At 37.2% G+C, this 15,758-nt stretch overlaps 2 protein-coding genes across 4 annotated transcripts in view; one reads left to right on the top strand and one right to left on the bottom strand.

Moving 5' to 3' along the window:
• Window positions 1-195: 195 nt before the first annotated feature.
• On the top strand, window positions 196-1,363 carry LOC108146141 (acyl-coenzyme A thioesterase 13). Of its 3 annotated transcripts, none has more exons than XM_017271996.2 (3): window positions 196-211; window positions 738-877; window positions 938-1,363. In XM_017271996.2, the coding sequence occupies exons 2-3, from the start codon at window positions 788-790 to the stop codon at window positions 1,277-1,279; spliced, it is 432 nt and encodes a 143-aa protein (XP_017127485.1). In that variant the 5' UTR covers window positions 196-211; window positions 738-787; the 3' UTR covers window positions 1,280-1,363. The 3 variants fall into 3 exon arrangements, with proteins under 3 accessions (XP_017127485.1, XP_017127484.1, XP_017127486.1); XM_017271995.2 differs by having other exon boundaries at window positions 197-270; XM_017271997.2 differs by lacking the exon at window positions 196-211 and having other exon boundaries at window positions 727-877.
• Window positions 1,364-1,819: 456 nt separating this feature from the next.
• Window positions 1,820-15,758, bottom strand: part of LOC108146140 (peroxidasin) — a 41,091-nt gene continuing 27,152 nt past the window's right edge. The window contains exons 7-10 of the mRNA XM_017271994.2: window positions 12,953-13,159; window positions 12,679-12,857; window positions 11,877-12,058; window positions 1,820-4,672 (exon numbers count right to left, since the gene is read on the bottom strand). Of these exons, the coding sequence (XP_017127483.1) occupies window positions 2,026-4,672; window positions 11,877-12,058; window positions 12,679-12,857; window positions 12,953-13,159 (3,215 nt within the window). The 3' untranslated portion in view covers window positions 1,820-2,025. The remainder of the gene's footprint in view (window positions 4,673-11,876; window positions 12,059-12,678; window positions 12,858-12,952; window positions 13,160-15,758) is intronic.

Genomic DNA, 15,758 nt, shown 5'->3' with positions numbered 1-15,758 from the left:
AATTTAAGATTAACTAAGATTCAAAATACATTTTACAAGGATTTTGAAAAAGGATAACTCGACCGTAGTGTAAGCTGGGCATTTTTACAATTTTGAATTTCGATATGTCGATTGCCAGCTTGCCTAATCGATAAAACAGCGCCTTGAGTCACGGCCTATCGATATAACAGATGTTTTTTGTTTTGAAATTTGTTTGGTTTATTCCTAGAAGGTATTACGTTCATCTGAGCTATTTAAATTTGATTTCCGAAACTATTTCGCCTCTAATTTGTAAGGCTGACTTTTTTATAACATCACGTAATTGTTAACATTTTTTTTGATTAACGTCAGTTGTTTACTTTCATAAAATGCGGAAAACTGCACTTGAAGATAAAGAAATCAAATAGTGAAATGAAATCAAAGCAATCCATTTGTTAATGAACGACTTCGATTTATTCGCTAAAAAACTGTTTGCCAGGCCACTTAAAGATTAGTTGCTAAATCAGTTGACCAATTGTAAAATTCAAAAACTACAATAAAGTTTATATACTTAAAGATATTAATATATCAGGAATCTAATAGTGACATCAAATATAAAGTGGATTGAAAAATGTCTATCAAAACATCACTATCTAGGACTTGACCTCTAAGTGTCTGATACGACTATCTTTCTATCTATACAACTATGTATCTATCTACGAACTCGTATCTAGTATTTTTCGATTCGTCACGATCAAACCGAAAAGTTTTTATTGCAGCTGACTAGAAGCTAAAGGATAGTCGTTGGAACAACAACCATCCGCATAAAATGGGAACCCGTAAAAAAGGATTGGAATTCGCTAAACACATCACGGAGATCATCACCAAATCCACGGGCTTTGAAAGTCACCTACAGAAGGTTAGAACACTGTATACCTTAACTACTTTTGTTACCATCTTATCATTTATTTAATCTTAGATTAAGATTTTGGATGGCGGCGATGGAGCCTGTACTGCCGAACTGAAAGTGGACCTGGATCATGTGAACTTGTATAAGTTTATGCATGGTGGCTATATCATGACCCTGGTGGACATGGTAACCACCTATGCCCTGATGTCCAAACCCTGTCATCCCGGAGTTTCGGTGGATCTCAGTGTAAATTTCTTGAATGGTGCCAAACTGGGTGACGATGTGGTGATTCAGGCCAATCTTTCGAAGGTGGGAAAGTATTTGGCCTTCATCGACTGTACGCTGAAGCACAAAAAAGATGACACTGTCATAGCCAAGGGAACCCATCTGAAATACATCAAATTTGACTAAGTCAAGGAGGTTCCTTAGATGATAATATTAAATTGTTGGACACTTAGGAAGCTACTTTAATAAAGTGTTATTTTTCTTTAAAAATGTATGGCTATATTTTTAAATAGCAATGGATTTGTTTATTTATCATAATATAGATATATTGATAAGGTGGTCTAGATGGAGTACATTTACTGAAACGAACTTCGTTAATTCGTCCCTTAGAAACAGATTTTAGATTTTAATAAATACTTTCTATATTGAAAACCAATATATATTTGGGCATTGATACATTTATAATTATTTTAAAATTGTTAGTCGATTACATTCCTTTAATAGCTCCTATAAATTTTAATTTTAATATATTGCAATTTCTAGTGGGTTTTTATAAATACTTAAAATATTATAAAAGAAATAATAATTTGGGAATACAAATTTAAAATATGCCTATTTGAAATGCCTTATAAAACGACATTTTTAATTTATAAGCAATGGAAAGGAAAATTTTTCCCGCAGAGTTTTCCAAATTATAGTAAAAGTCAATACTCAAAACCTTTGATATTTTTATGGGATATTAATGTGCTTTATTTTATTACATGTGTAGCAGTACATTGTTAGTTAATTGTCAATTAAACATGCTCATTGCGCAATTGCCGGTGTGTTTTTTTTCATTTATTTTCTTTTCCTTGGTTTTGATTAGAGTGAGTGAGTGGCTACTACGGATAAACGTGTTACATCGATATGCGTAATTCTTTGGGCTGGGTGGCTCACTTGAGCAGCGGGCAGTGGGGACAGCAGGCCTCCGGAGGCGTCAGTGGGTCCACTCCCGGCGGACAACTGACCTCGCCACATCGTTCCCTCAAACAGTTGACCTGGCCGTGGAAACAGTTGCACTTGGTGCAGACATCGGGGGACCAGACCTCGTTGTTCAGCCGGGTGGTGCCCTTGTCGTCGACGCAGTGGCTCCTCTTGGGCTTTTGGGCCACCACCTGAGCTGGGGCCAGTTGAACCACCTGGGCCACTGTCTCCGAATCGGCGGCATTGCAGGAATCCTCCAGTTTACGCAGTTTCTTGTGCAGTTTCTTTAGATCCTTTTGGAAGCTACCTATTAGCTCCTCCAGACCACTAACCCTTTCCTCATTCACATCGTAGAGGGATTCCAGGGGACTATCATAGCTTTCGGCGGTGGCTACCTCCTCATCTTCCTGGTGAACATCCCTCTTGTTTCTGCTCCCTCGCTTCGTATAAGTTTGTGGTATATATGAGTCAAAAATAGCTGGTGGACTATTACATCTGCCGCATTCCTGCCACAAGTAGAGATTGATGCCAGCTATATCCTCGCATTTCCTATAGCCACCCTGATGTTTGGCCAAAATGAATACGTTTTCGGTGACCTCGTCGAAATTATCACCCACATCGCACAACACTCGACCAAAGTTGGCCTGTTTGATTTGCGTTAGTTGTTCGGGTGAGAAGACACCTGGATTTTCGTAATACAAACGATCACCGTCTCGCAGGCGCTTAAATTGTTCAACCAAGAGGCACTGGAACAGGGGACCCACTTTGCCGCCCTCCACTTGGTCTTCCAAAATGCCACCCAACCAGACATCTACATTATCTGGATGTCCATAGAGATCTTTCATTTTCTGGCGAATACCGGGATTACTTATTTCACCAGCTAGATCTTCAAACTCCTGGGCCACTGTAAGATTGCACAGCTTTCTGTAGACATTATAGCCAGGCATTCCATGATCTCTACCCCGCTGGATATTTATGGCAGCCAAATCCAAGGCCACAGCATGTGCAGTAAGGAATAGTTTCTCTGTGAGTTCTGTATTAAGATTTTGATCGGGTTTTTTGAGTTTAGCGGGCACGGCCAGAAAGCCCCTCATTAGGGGATCCACTCCGCCCTCGTAGGCCAAACGCCAGGGGGCAAAAAAGGCCTTGTGGAGGAGCAGATGACCCTGCGGTATCGGCTGAAAACTCTCATTCAAACGATGCAATATGGGATTGATAATGGTGTGGCCAAAACGCAAAGCAGCCGTGGCAAATTCATTGGCTATGCTGGGATTCAATTGGGGATCATAGCCTTGATAGTCGCCCATCATCTTCATGCCACTCTCGCCAATTATCAGGGGCAACCATTGCTTAAAGGTGATGTGCTGCATCTGGGCACCCACTATTTTGCGAGATTCCTGGTACAAAGTGTCACCATCCCAGTGGCTATTGATTTCCTTCAGTTTTCTGGCTATCCTATTGTGTTCCCTCATCCAAATGGTGTGCATGGCTAGCAGACCAACTTGTTCGTTTACACGAATATCCCCAGAGACAAAGCAACTCATGGTGTTCTCGTCCAGATTTCGCCGACAATCCATGCCATCTTGAGGAGCAGCAAAGGGCAGCATGTCCTTTTGCCTGGGAAAGTGCACACCCACCCGAAGTAAACCCTCTTCGGCACTCAGGTTCCTCAATTCCTGGGCAAAGGGAGTACTATAACCATAGATCTGCGAAGCATCTATATAGGAAGTCAGCTGATTGATCTGCTCGCGATGTTGCACACTATCGAAGAAAAGCGATGTCATGCCAGAGCCACAAATCGAACTGGAACGCACCAAGTCAATGCATCGACGATTGCGAACACGAGGATCATTGGGTGGCACTTCAATGGGATAGCAGGGTGGAGCCATTTCGCAGCTCTTCTTGCAGTCGATGCCATCCCAACTCTCCGAACTCACCGAGGGAATGGCATGGTCCAGATCGTGATCCAGAAACTGACCCCATTGCATCACCATGTGGGTTATCCTCGCATCCGGGGTAATCTCTTTAGTGGCCACTAGGGAAGTGGATACCAATCGGGCACTGGGTTTGGTATGACCGGAATACAACATGCCCTTGGTCCAACCTACTGGCATACTGAAACCATTCTCATAAATGGGTGGCGATAGCCGGCGAAAAGCAGTGAGTGAAGCTCCCCACGTGGGATGTTGTAAGTTATTGCAGGTGCCATCAATACTCCGGTATCTCGAATGGAAACACATATCCGTACAGTTGGGCAGCTCACGGTGCTCCATGCAGCCGGACAACTCCGCCACCAGATGCAGATGCTCCCTGGACAGCAGATCCCTGAACTCGTACTCCTCGCTCTTCATGGTCAGATTGTCGCCCTGCTGAACATGTTTCCGGATATTCACCAGTGTCCTCTCGTAAATCTCCGCCGCACGGGCCAATTGACGAGCTTCGCCGGTGGGAAAACGGAAAACGCGCAGTAGTTCACCATAATTTGGAGGCGCCTTGTCCGATCGATTGGAGAAGAGCATGTCCAGGGTGTTGTTGATGGCCACGTCAATCTCCTTGGCCGCCTCTGCAAAGGCAATGCGCACATAGCGATCTCCGGGAGCCAAATCAACATTGTTCCTAAAGAGAAAATATAAATTAGTTTTTGGTGACTCTTCTTGTATTGATAATGCTTTAAGAAACTAGAGTTAATAGTTAATTTTACTGTTGCCAAACTGTAATCTTAAAATTTTAATTATGTAGTTTACTTCCAAAACTTCTACCTATTTATCTTTTTTTTAATTTCTGTACTTACTATTCCCCGATTTTTGGTCATTTCAATAATGTTAACTCTTTTTGAAATGTTATTTAGCTTTTGGTAACCCCGAAATTAAATATAAAGGTGGCCCGAACCTTTGCGAAACGGTTTATAGCTTTTGGTGACCCCAAACCACTTCGATTTGGAATATAGCTTTTGGTGAAAGTGATTTATGATTTTGTATTGGGCCTACAAAGTAATATTTTTAACTTACAACCTATAACCGAGTTGTTGCACGTTAATGTTGAAATGTAATACAGCTTTTGGTGAAGAAGAAAATAAATCTATTTTTTGGTGACCCCAAAGCATTTCGTATTGAGATATAGCTTTTGGTGAAACCGAACCATACCATAATAAATTTATTATCTTTTGTGGATACCTTACAATAATGTACTTTTGAGCCTATAAAGTTATCTATTGAAACGGGTTTGAAAAGTTGTGAAACTCCAAAAGTTAGCGGCTTTATTCTTTTATTAAATGCCCAGAGCCAAAAGTTGACACCCTCCATAAAGAAGACAAAGCGCTGAAACAATCAAGAAATCTTAGGGAATTTGCACATTTTAATTACCATAATGCCAGTGCCACAAGTCGCCCAAATGGCCGCGTTGTCTAATAAAAATGCCAGCCAGTCTATTTCCCCTTTTTCTTCCCATTTTCTTGCCTAGGAAAATATGCTGAATTCTTTGTATTATTTCGCAGAAAAATAAAATAAATCCGCGCTTTGCTTTTTGCTTTTCAACTCTGAATAAATGGCTAAGTTTGTACACTGATAAACAATGGAATAGTAGAAATTATTATCTGCCTATTGAAATTTAAACTGTAGATTTTTTATATTTAAATTAATATATCTTATGTTTTAAGTGCATTATATTTAAATCTAGCTTACGTTTTAATTTAATTTAGATATTTAAATTATTTCCAAAAAACAGAACATTTATTTATATATTTAAAATAACTAAAAACCGCAAAAGATGAAATCAAAGCTTAAAATATTAAAATTGAGCATTAATTAATCAAGCTTACTACTTTTTTTTTAGCAGTGTAAGTTGGGTGGGGGCTGCTGGCAGCATTAACAACAATTCATGCCCGGCATTCTGGTGCCAAGGAATGCTCCTCTAGGAAACTTTCGCCTGTGTAAACTTTGGCATTGTGCGGCGGAGGCGACGTTGTAGGTAATAACTTAACGACCATAATACACCCTGTTGCGCCAGAAGTCTGGCCCTATCCACTATCAGTTGCCATTGGTAATGGTAGTGGTAGTGGTAGTGGTAGTGGTTTTGGTCCTTCAGGCAGTGGATATTTCGAAGGACTACAAGGACTAAATATTTCCACGCTGCCATTCTGTGGCTGCCCTTTTGCCTTGTTCTTTTTTATTTTTTGGGCCACTTGGCGGTTCGTCTGTTGTTTTACAGTTGACAATAGCCCACGGTATTCGGGACATTGATCATTTTGGGAAACTTTAGGAATCACTCTTACAATTATTTTAGCGAACAATGAATTCTTTTTATGGGGGTGTCACAGAAAGTAATAGAGAAAGTGTTAACTTAAGAGATAGCCTAGGCACAAAACATCATAAATATTTTTTGAAACCTTTAAAGTGATTTTTAATTTTAATGGATGTTTTTAACAACTCAGCTAAAATCATTGTATCGATTTGAAATTTTTAAAATGTAAGTTGCTACACTTTTAAAATTAAGAATGTCTGCAGGGTCCAAAAATTAAAGAAACCTATTAAAATATACTTTAAGCACTAAATATGATAAACATTTTTTTGTTTTATAAGCCTTTGAAAATTTTTTCTAATAAAATGGGTTTTTTTTAAGATTTTAGGGCCAATAAATTATTACATCATTATTAATTGATTATAATTAAGAATTTGCTGTTAAAAATTGTAGTAGTTATTTATTTTACTTTGATATGCATTATTTAATTTACTTTACTTTTACTTTAATTATATCGATTTGGTTTATTTCTGTTGCAATTTGTTTGCAATGAAATTTGTAAAGTTCCAAATAGCAGGGTTCTTTAAATCTGTGACAGAGTTGTCTTTACTTTGTTTAAACATAAAATAAAAAAATTGGTTTAAAAATAAATCCGCTTTTTGTTGAGGGTATTTCAGTTTTCACCACTTGCACTTGCCTAATTTGGTGTAAAGTTTTTTTGTTGGTCCTGGCTTCCGTGCCACTCTCTTTTTGCCATTGCCACATGCTGTGGCGTACGGCAATGTATTTCCGTGGTTGCCCTTTTTGCCAGCAGCACAGGATCACAGGAGGAAAAGAAAAAGGAGCAGGAGCAGGAGCAGTTGCTCCAGAAAGGAGCAGCCAAAGCCAGCGGTGGCAACAAAAACAATGGCAGTAACAGGATAAGCTTTTGTTTTACCCCCAGCATTACCCACAACTTAGGCGGATTTCTGTGTGCAGCAGCAACCTATGGTTGTTGTGTTTTTTGGTTTCTATACCCTTTGCCAGAGGGTATTATAATTTAAGTCCAAAAATTGCAATGAAGTAAATATATATATATTTTCTTGACTCTAGAAAGTGTACATATTCTTGATCAGTCAATGTCGGTGTCAATGAAACTATTTAATGAAACTTTCCAAAAAGCCTTATTTTGTATTGCATATATCATATAAGTCTATACGGGTCGTATTGGGGCAATCAACAATAAACATGTACGCATAAAAATCTAAATAAAGACGTTTCACATAAATTTTTTAATTTATTTAATATCTGCAAAGGTGTATAAACTTGTTTCCTTTTTTATTTGTATATGTAATACTCATAAAATACTTACATATATAAAAATATATATAACATCAAATACAAAATCACAAATTATTTAGCTACTCATTGCATTTTTTGTTGACAAAATTGGATAAAACAATCTGTTAATAAACGTATACGAAAAACAGTCTTTTTAAAGAAAATTTTATTTTTCTAATAGCAGCAAGGGTATTCAAACTTCGGCTTGCCGACGCTAGCATTGTTTCTTGTTGATATTTTTCTTGCAGTGGTTTCGTCGAGGTTTTCGCTCACTTTTTATGCAGGGGAGGGGAGGGGGGATCCCTTCCCGGATCCGTCTTCCAACATAGTTTTTCACTTTTGACGCTGCTTTCTCGCACCCTTTTTCCGGATTTTTCCTTTATAATTTTCTACACCCTGATGATGCTTTGCTGCGGTCTGGCGACTGGGTTTTCCCGGCGTAATGAGTAAAGTTTCTAATGCTGCCGGCGCAGAACTGTAAGCCGATTCAGCTTCCGTTTCTGGCACTTAATGCTGCGACCACCCCTGAAACCACCACACATGGATATCCCTGAGATTTCCACCATTATCCACCCGCTTTTCCACGACTTTCCCCCGACTTTCCTTTTCCTGCTGCTGCTACTGCTGCTGCATTATGCATCGGAAAATGGCTGTGTAAGCAGAAAGTAAGCCGCCACGACGGTTCTTTTGTGGGCCAGTTTGGTGGTTAATGGCCAAGTCCGTATTCCCGGATCCACTCTCTTTGCCACCTCAATTTGATTTACAGCCTTTGGCAGCATGGATGTGGATGTGGATTGGAGACCATTTGCTCAATAAATTCACATCATGTCGTTTTTTTCGGAACAAACAATTTGAAAACTTCTAAGACCGCAAAAGAAGAGCAAAACTTGTGGTACACGATGGGTACAAGTTCTAGTTTAAATGCACCTCAAGAAATATATATATCTAAGCCTAGAAAGGAATTTACTAAAAATGTTGTAAAAGCTTAAAACTAGAAGCTTTCTGCCAAACTAACAAACCCAACTTTAAACAACAAAACATTAAACTGAAAACCATTTCTTTTTACAAACTCAGACACCTCAAAAGTAAATGTATATTCAAGCCCTGAATTAAAAGGAAAATTACTAAAAACTTGTTAACCTTTTCAGTTATAGATTTTCAGCACAAATAAAAAGTTATAAACACACTAAATTATGGTAAGAATTTACTAAAGACAAACTATTTACTAACAGTTCACATAAGTGAAAAATAATGAAAATATATTTCGAAATGTATTTATCTTTGCTCAAATAAAATTGTATATTTACTAAATATATTTTCAATTAAACTATAATTGGCTTTAAAATAAGAAAACATTTTCAGAAAAGAGGGTACATTTTAAATTTCTATAACGTAAAAAGAAAATATTCTGACACCTAAAACTCAATGGAGTAATTTGCTCTAAACTAACTTAGGGTCAATAAAATATTGATAAAATAATCAAAAAGTTTGTACAAAGAGACACAGTAAGAAATCTATGTAAAAAGGTTTTTTGTCAATGATATTCTACAGCAATTACACATTTATTGTTTTCTTTTATCTAAAAATACAATTAAATAATATTTTAAGAATATAGATATGAAGATAGAAAGTTATATCTGTTTTGAATTTTTTCACTTAGAGTTTTCTTCTTATGTGTTCTTAGTTTGGAAGAAATTTAGTTTTTTTATTTAAAGCTACAATTTAAATATTTTAAGAAATTGCATATAAGTGTATTTGAGTATTATAATTTTTTATACCCTTGCAGAGGGTATTATAATTTCAGTCAGAAGTTTGCAACGCAGTGAAGGAGACATCTCCGACCCTATAAAGTATATACATATATTCTTGATCAGCATCACTAGTAGAGTCGATCTAGCCATGCCCGTCTGTCCGTCCGTCTGTCCGTCTGTCCGTCTGTCCGTCCGTCTGTCCGTCTGTCCGTCTGTCCGTCCGTTTATATGCAAACTAGTCTCTCAGTTTTAAAGCTATCTGCATGAAACTTTCCCAAAAGTTGTCTTCCTATTGCAGGTAGTATATAAGTCGGAACGAGCCGGATCGGACGACTATAGCATATAGCTCCCATAGGAACAATCGGAAAAATAAATGAAAAAAAATTATAACTTTGCTGTTTTTAAATTTTTTTTTAGTTCTTCGACATATGGCAATGGTTAAATATTTCAGAATTCTGGTTTAAATTTCATCAAAATCGGACGACTATAGCATATAGCTCCCATAGGAACAATCGGAAAAATAATTGAAAAAAAATTATAACTTTGCTGTTTTTTAATTTTTTGTTTTGTTCTTCGACATAAAGCAATGGTTAAATATTTCAGAATTATGGTAAAAATTTCATCAAAATCGGACGACAATAGCATATAGCTCCCATAGGAACAATCGGAAAAATAAATGAAAAAAAATTATAACTTTTCTGTTTTTTAATTTTTTGTTTAGTTCTTCGACATTTAGTAATGGTTAAATATTTCAGAATTCTGGTTTAAATTTCATCAAAATCGGACGACTATAGCATATAGCTCCCATAGGAACAATAAAAATATATAAAATAACTATCAAATAATTGAGCTGCAAATCATCACAGCTTCAATGTTTTTAAACGTATACGCAAGTAAATTATAATTTTAATGTTTTCAAAAATGTTTAATTCTTGCAATAGCTGCAAGGGTATATGAACTTCGGCTTGCCGAAGTTTGCTTTCTTTCTTGTTTTAATTTAATTTCCCTAATCTTGGTTGTTCTATAGCTTTTAATTTATAAAAATAAACTTGAAAATATTGTATTTTCTTTAGAGTGCAACATTTCTATTTCTTGTTGCAGCCAGCAACTTGTCAACTCAATTTCAATTTGGGCAATTTGGATAACTTGTGCGGTTGAATCAGTAAGGAATTTTCCCAGCCTTGTGTCTTTTTCCATTTTCCCCCAAAAACGAAATGCATGTATGTGTGCGTGTGAGTGTGGCACGTAGCTTTTCCGGGCTTAGCACGTTTTTCAGTTTGGCAACTGGCAACAGAAAGCTGGAAACTGGTAACTGAAAACTGAAACTGGCAACTGGCGATGGCGGCGACAACTTTTGTGCTTTCTCGCCGCCTTTTGATGTTCTTGGTGCATATTTTATTTGCAGTTTAGCCGACAACACAGTGGAGTCCCAGTGCCTTGGCAACTAGCGAGGATTAGCAAGTTTGTGCAGCTGTTAACTGCTTTTGATAACAGCCAGTCGGGAGCTTGATGTTTGTCCCCCATTTTCCCTGGACTTTCCCCTGGATTTTTCCCTGGGTTTTCCCTTGATTTTCCCTGGTTTCCTGGCCACTGTGCAGCCAGTTTTAGCCAGAAGCTTTATTTTATGGTTTTATGTTCTTTTCGTAGTTTTGCGGGAGTGGTTTCCAAGCAATTTAGCCCAGTGCAGCTCCCCGAAGGATTAGGGAATCATTTGAGGCGTGCAGGCGTCTAATCGGTCAGCAACAATTGTGAAACATATTGGTTAGTTTATACCATTTTTCGTAGATTTTCCAAAGCTAGGGATTTTTACAGGTTGAAATTAATAAAAGCTTTAAACGGAAAGAGAAGTGTGCCCAAAATCTCTATTAAAATAAATGTATTGGTGATTACAAAAAAAAATTTAATTCATATTTCAAAATACTTGCATTTAATAAATTTTTAAAAATTGCATTAAAAGATATCATCGTAATTACCATTCAAAATAAATGATTTAGATTTGATTCAGATTACCTTAAAGAACGATAAAAAACAGCTTACAAAATCGAAAACATTTCAGAACTAAACTTAAAACATTAAACATATTATATTTAATCTATAAATTATAAAGCTTTAACAACGTAAATTGATAAATGACACCCACAATGGAATTTTATATCCAAAATTAATTTTAAATATATCCCAAGCAGTTCCCAGCATAATCCTCTGCATCGTTTAGTTAATGTTGAGTTTTTCTGTGCCTCAACTATTTTTTAATTAATTAAGCAAGTTTGCCGCGCACTTAAACGCATTTTAAGTGCGTCCTCTGCTGGCAGAGGCCTTTTTCTTGCCAGTTTTTCCCAGTTCTTAGCCAGCCTTTGAGCAAAAGTTTCCCCTTTTGATTTTAATGGAGTTTTATACAATCCGCCCTTCACGCCGCCGACAGCGCAATTAAAGTTGCGGTCGATTGTTGGCTGGATGGGTGCTCAAAGTTGAGCTATTTGATTTTCATTCGGAATCCTCCGTTTTTCACTCACCTGATGGTAACCAGTGCGGAGGCGGTGGCCCTGCCAAACTGGTTCTTCACCTGGCACTCGTACCGCCCTCCATCCGGAACAGTCACATTCTTCACGAAGAGACTGCCGGCGCCGCTTATTTGATATTTCTCCGTCAGCTGCACATTCGGATCAATGAGTCGGCCATCGCGGCGCCACGAAATCTGAGGATGTGCACAGAAAGAAATTCTGAGTCATATGGTATTTAATTTTCATTCAAAATAATTTTATTTTTATCATAAAATATTTTAAAATTATATTTCAACAACCAAACTTTTTGAGAATTTGAAAAAAAATTTCTTTTTAACAGAAGTGAGTTGTAAATTATACTTCAAATTAATTTTTAACTATTATTAGTTTTCTTGTTTTTTCTTTACTGTTAAGTCCAATGTAAATACTTTTGTTCCCACAACTCTTTTTTTTAACAAAAACTGTTAGACTGTATTTTAAGGACTGTATTTTATTAGAATTATTTTAAACTAAAATATTATATTTAGGTGTCAAAAAATTCTTTATATTTATTAAAACTTTAAAAAAATTTTATAAGCAAAATATTCAGTGTCCTATTAAATTGCTTTCATGCTTAAAATATTAGTTAGTTAAAAAAATTATATAGAATAAAAATAAAGTGAGAGTTAAACTAATTGATAAAATTTTTCCAGTGGTCGAGCGGAAATGCAGACGAAAAGGAAATGTCAACAAGTGGCGGGTAAATAAAAAAGTTTCCGATTCCCTGGTGATTTTCCGGGGTGTGTGGCTGTGTAAGTACAGTGAGTGGGTTTACCTGAAGTCCGTCCTCGGGTTGATCGGCCTGGCAGGGCAGTTCGATGGTGGTGCCGGTAATGGCCACCAAATTGCTCGGCTCGATGGCGAGATGTGGGGGCGATTGCGACCGCTCCACTTTAATCGTGGCCTCCACGCTCGTCTCCCCGTTCTCATTGCGCGCCGTGCAGCGATAGACACCTGCGGGGTATGGATAATGTCCAAGGTATCGCAATGAATTGCAATGAAATGTAAACCGTAGACCGTTTTTTTGGGCAATCACTTTCCCTACTTACCCGAATGCTCCTGGCGGGCGGCACTCACCACCAACTCCGTGTTCTCGTTCTCCAACAGCAAGTCGGGGGTATTGCCGGCAAGGATCTCACCATTGAATTGCCAGTCGATGGTGGGCAGCGGATTGCCATCGGCATCGCACTCCAACACAAAGGCCTTGCCCAGTTTGATTGTTTGGCTTTGCGGTGCTGTTAAAATTTCGGGCAATTCTGCAAGTAGAAAGTGGCAAGCGGTGCATTTGAGTGATTTTCGAGCAATTTGCCTGCTCCAAATAGCAGCAACAGCAACAAGCCAAACTAAAGCGACTAAAGCCGGCTGTGGTCCGTGTTTTTCGGTTCGGTTTCTATGAATCTTTTGTTGCCGCAGCACCACCAAACACCAAAAATTAAACTCCCCACCGGCCGGCATTTGACCCGCTTTAACCGCTGCGCAGTGGGAATTCAGTTATTCAAATTTGTTTCTAAAATCGCAAAAACTTTTAGAGGTAGTTTAAAAGTAGAGCCAGATTTTCTTTTCATATTTCATATATACTAATAAATGTTTAAAGGTAACGAAACAATAAAATGGATGTGTGAGAGAAGTACCTGGCCAAAAAATTGTAAATTGTTGACTTAAAAGTTCGGCAATTCGATCTCAAATGGCTCACTAGTAAAACAATTGATAAGCTTGCTAACAAGTAATTTTTAAGTAAGCAAAACATTTAAAGTATAACTTAAGAAAACTTAACTCTTATAAAATATTTATTATCATTATTCTTTAAATTACAAAAAAATTTCAACGAGAACATTATTGATTTATTGAAAAATATTAACTTCAAAGATATTTTAAAATTAGAAAAAGTGGTTAACTGAATCAATTTATGCCTGGCTTAAAATAGTTTTAATTTTATTAATATAATTAAGTAATTTTTGAATTGGTAATGAATTAAATTATGATGATATGATATTATTACCTGATCTACACATATTTTCCTATCTACCCCACTGTACCTTTGACCAAGCCCATTGGGCGTATGCGTAATATACAATTTAAAATTAACTCTGCATACTTTTCAGCGTGCCCGCCATACTTATTTATATACGAGTGCTTGTGTTTGTGTTTGCTTCGAGTGTTTGCCCGTGTCTGTTTATGCGTTTGCCGGGTTAATTATGCTGACCAAAGCGTCATGCCCGAGTGCTTAAACAGTTCATCCGCCCCGTGGTACCCGAGATCCCCTAATTCCCATTCTCCATTCTCCATTCCCCATTCCCCATTCGCCATCGGTAAAAGCCACAGCCTCGCAATTTGTGCGTGCCCTCGCCGCACGTAATAGTTTATAATTTTTGCACTTAATTCAGCAAAATAATGCATAAATTTTCGCACTTCATTTTGTGCCGGCACAACCACAAATTATAATGAGCCATTGTGCTGCATCAAGGCGGTGGATGCACATTGCACTTTATGCCGTCTGCGATCTCCATTCTCCCGAGGATATATATTTATATACATACATAAATATATACATTTCACTCCCCGTTGGCCGTTTCTATTGCGCCATAAAGTACAGTCACGTACAAACGCTCGAAATACGGCAATAACGGATGGTAAAACATAAAAAGCTCAAGTGCCAAGCTGTTTCGGGGTTAACCTCCTGCCGGGATGCACTTCTTCGGTTATTTAATGAGTAACTGGCAACTGGCGACTGGCAACTGGCTACGAAGCGTAGGAGAGCTTAATGTGCGCCAATCAAAACCAGAGCAATTTATATACTATTGCATAAAGTCAGTGCACTAAAAAAAATCATTAAGTATGAAGAAACAAAAAAATTGTATTACCTAATATAATATTTTTTTAACGAAGAATGCTGTAAAAGATCATACTACTTTTAGTATTTGTCTTAAAAATAAGAATTTTTATCTTACATTATCCTTAAATTAATGTGAGAGCTTTATGTTTTGTATATTTCTTTACCAATAATAAATGTATTTAATTATTTAAAACAACGTTTTTAAAATTTTTTTTTTACAAAAACGAGTGCTTAATTAATTTTCTAATTTTCTGAGTGCAAAAACAGAAACTTTTGCGATTTGATTTGTCTACACGAAGTTCCATCCAATCACCGCCACCACCTGCTGTCAAAGTTGTCGCAATCTATTTATTTGGGGAGTGGGATTTTTTCCCGCGGGCCAAACTCCTCTGCAAAGTCCCAATGCCCAATATCAGTATGAAATTGAGTTGGCATGGCCAGTGCATCCTGGTCCTGGTCAGTCAGTCTCCATTGCAGCAGTCCCCAGTCCGCAGACTCGGAATCGTTGCCATTTCCCACTCCCAGACGAAAACAAATTAAATCGACTGCAAATTGAGTAGAACGCGACAGTTGCGACTGTCGATGGGAATGTGGGAGTGGTGCCAGGAAAAGGGGATATATTGTGACCGCCACAGAATTTGTCAGTGATGGCTGTTACTCCGGTACTTTTTTAGGCAATCATTTCACAAAAATGGAATGTGAATTTCTTTTGTAAGCAAACAACAAACATAATAATAAAATTAATACGTATGCAAAATTTTAAAAGTACTGATAAATAATATTTAAATACATAACAACAAGCTAGTTCAGATGGTAATCCTAAATGATATACGTTGAAAAAAGCAAAAAGGAATATTATTTACTTTAATAAAATGCACTTAAATCAAATAGAAACTATTTTTAATCTAATATTTTTCACATTAAATAAAAGGTTTTGATATTAAATCATTTAATTTAATATGCGTTTAACTTTATATTATAATTAAATATTTAATTCAAACTTGAAATATAACATTTTTAAC

This window comes from Drosophila elegans, unplaced genomic scaffold (genome assembly GCF_018152505.1).
Source record: "Drosophila elegans isolate 14027-0461.03 unplaced genomic scaffold, ASM1815250v1 contig_208, whole genome shotgun sequence".
Classification (NCBI taxonomy): domain Eukaryota; kingdom Metazoa; phylum Arthropoda; class Insecta; order Diptera; family Drosophilidae; genus Drosophila; species Drosophila elegans.
The sequence above is the reverse complement of the archived record's forward strand: the minus strand, read 5'-3'. Positions and strand labels throughout refer to the sequence as shown.

Excerpts from the sequence above, each read along its gene's own strand:
- LOC108146141 (XM_017271996.2), top strand. The coding sequence starts at position 788 with ATGGGAACCCGTAAAAAAGGATTGGAATTCGCTAAACACATCACGGAG. Across the intron at positions 878-937 it reads TTGAAAGTCACCTACAGAAG|ATTAAGATTTTGGATGGCGG; the intron begins GTTAGAACACTG and ends ATTTAATCTTAG.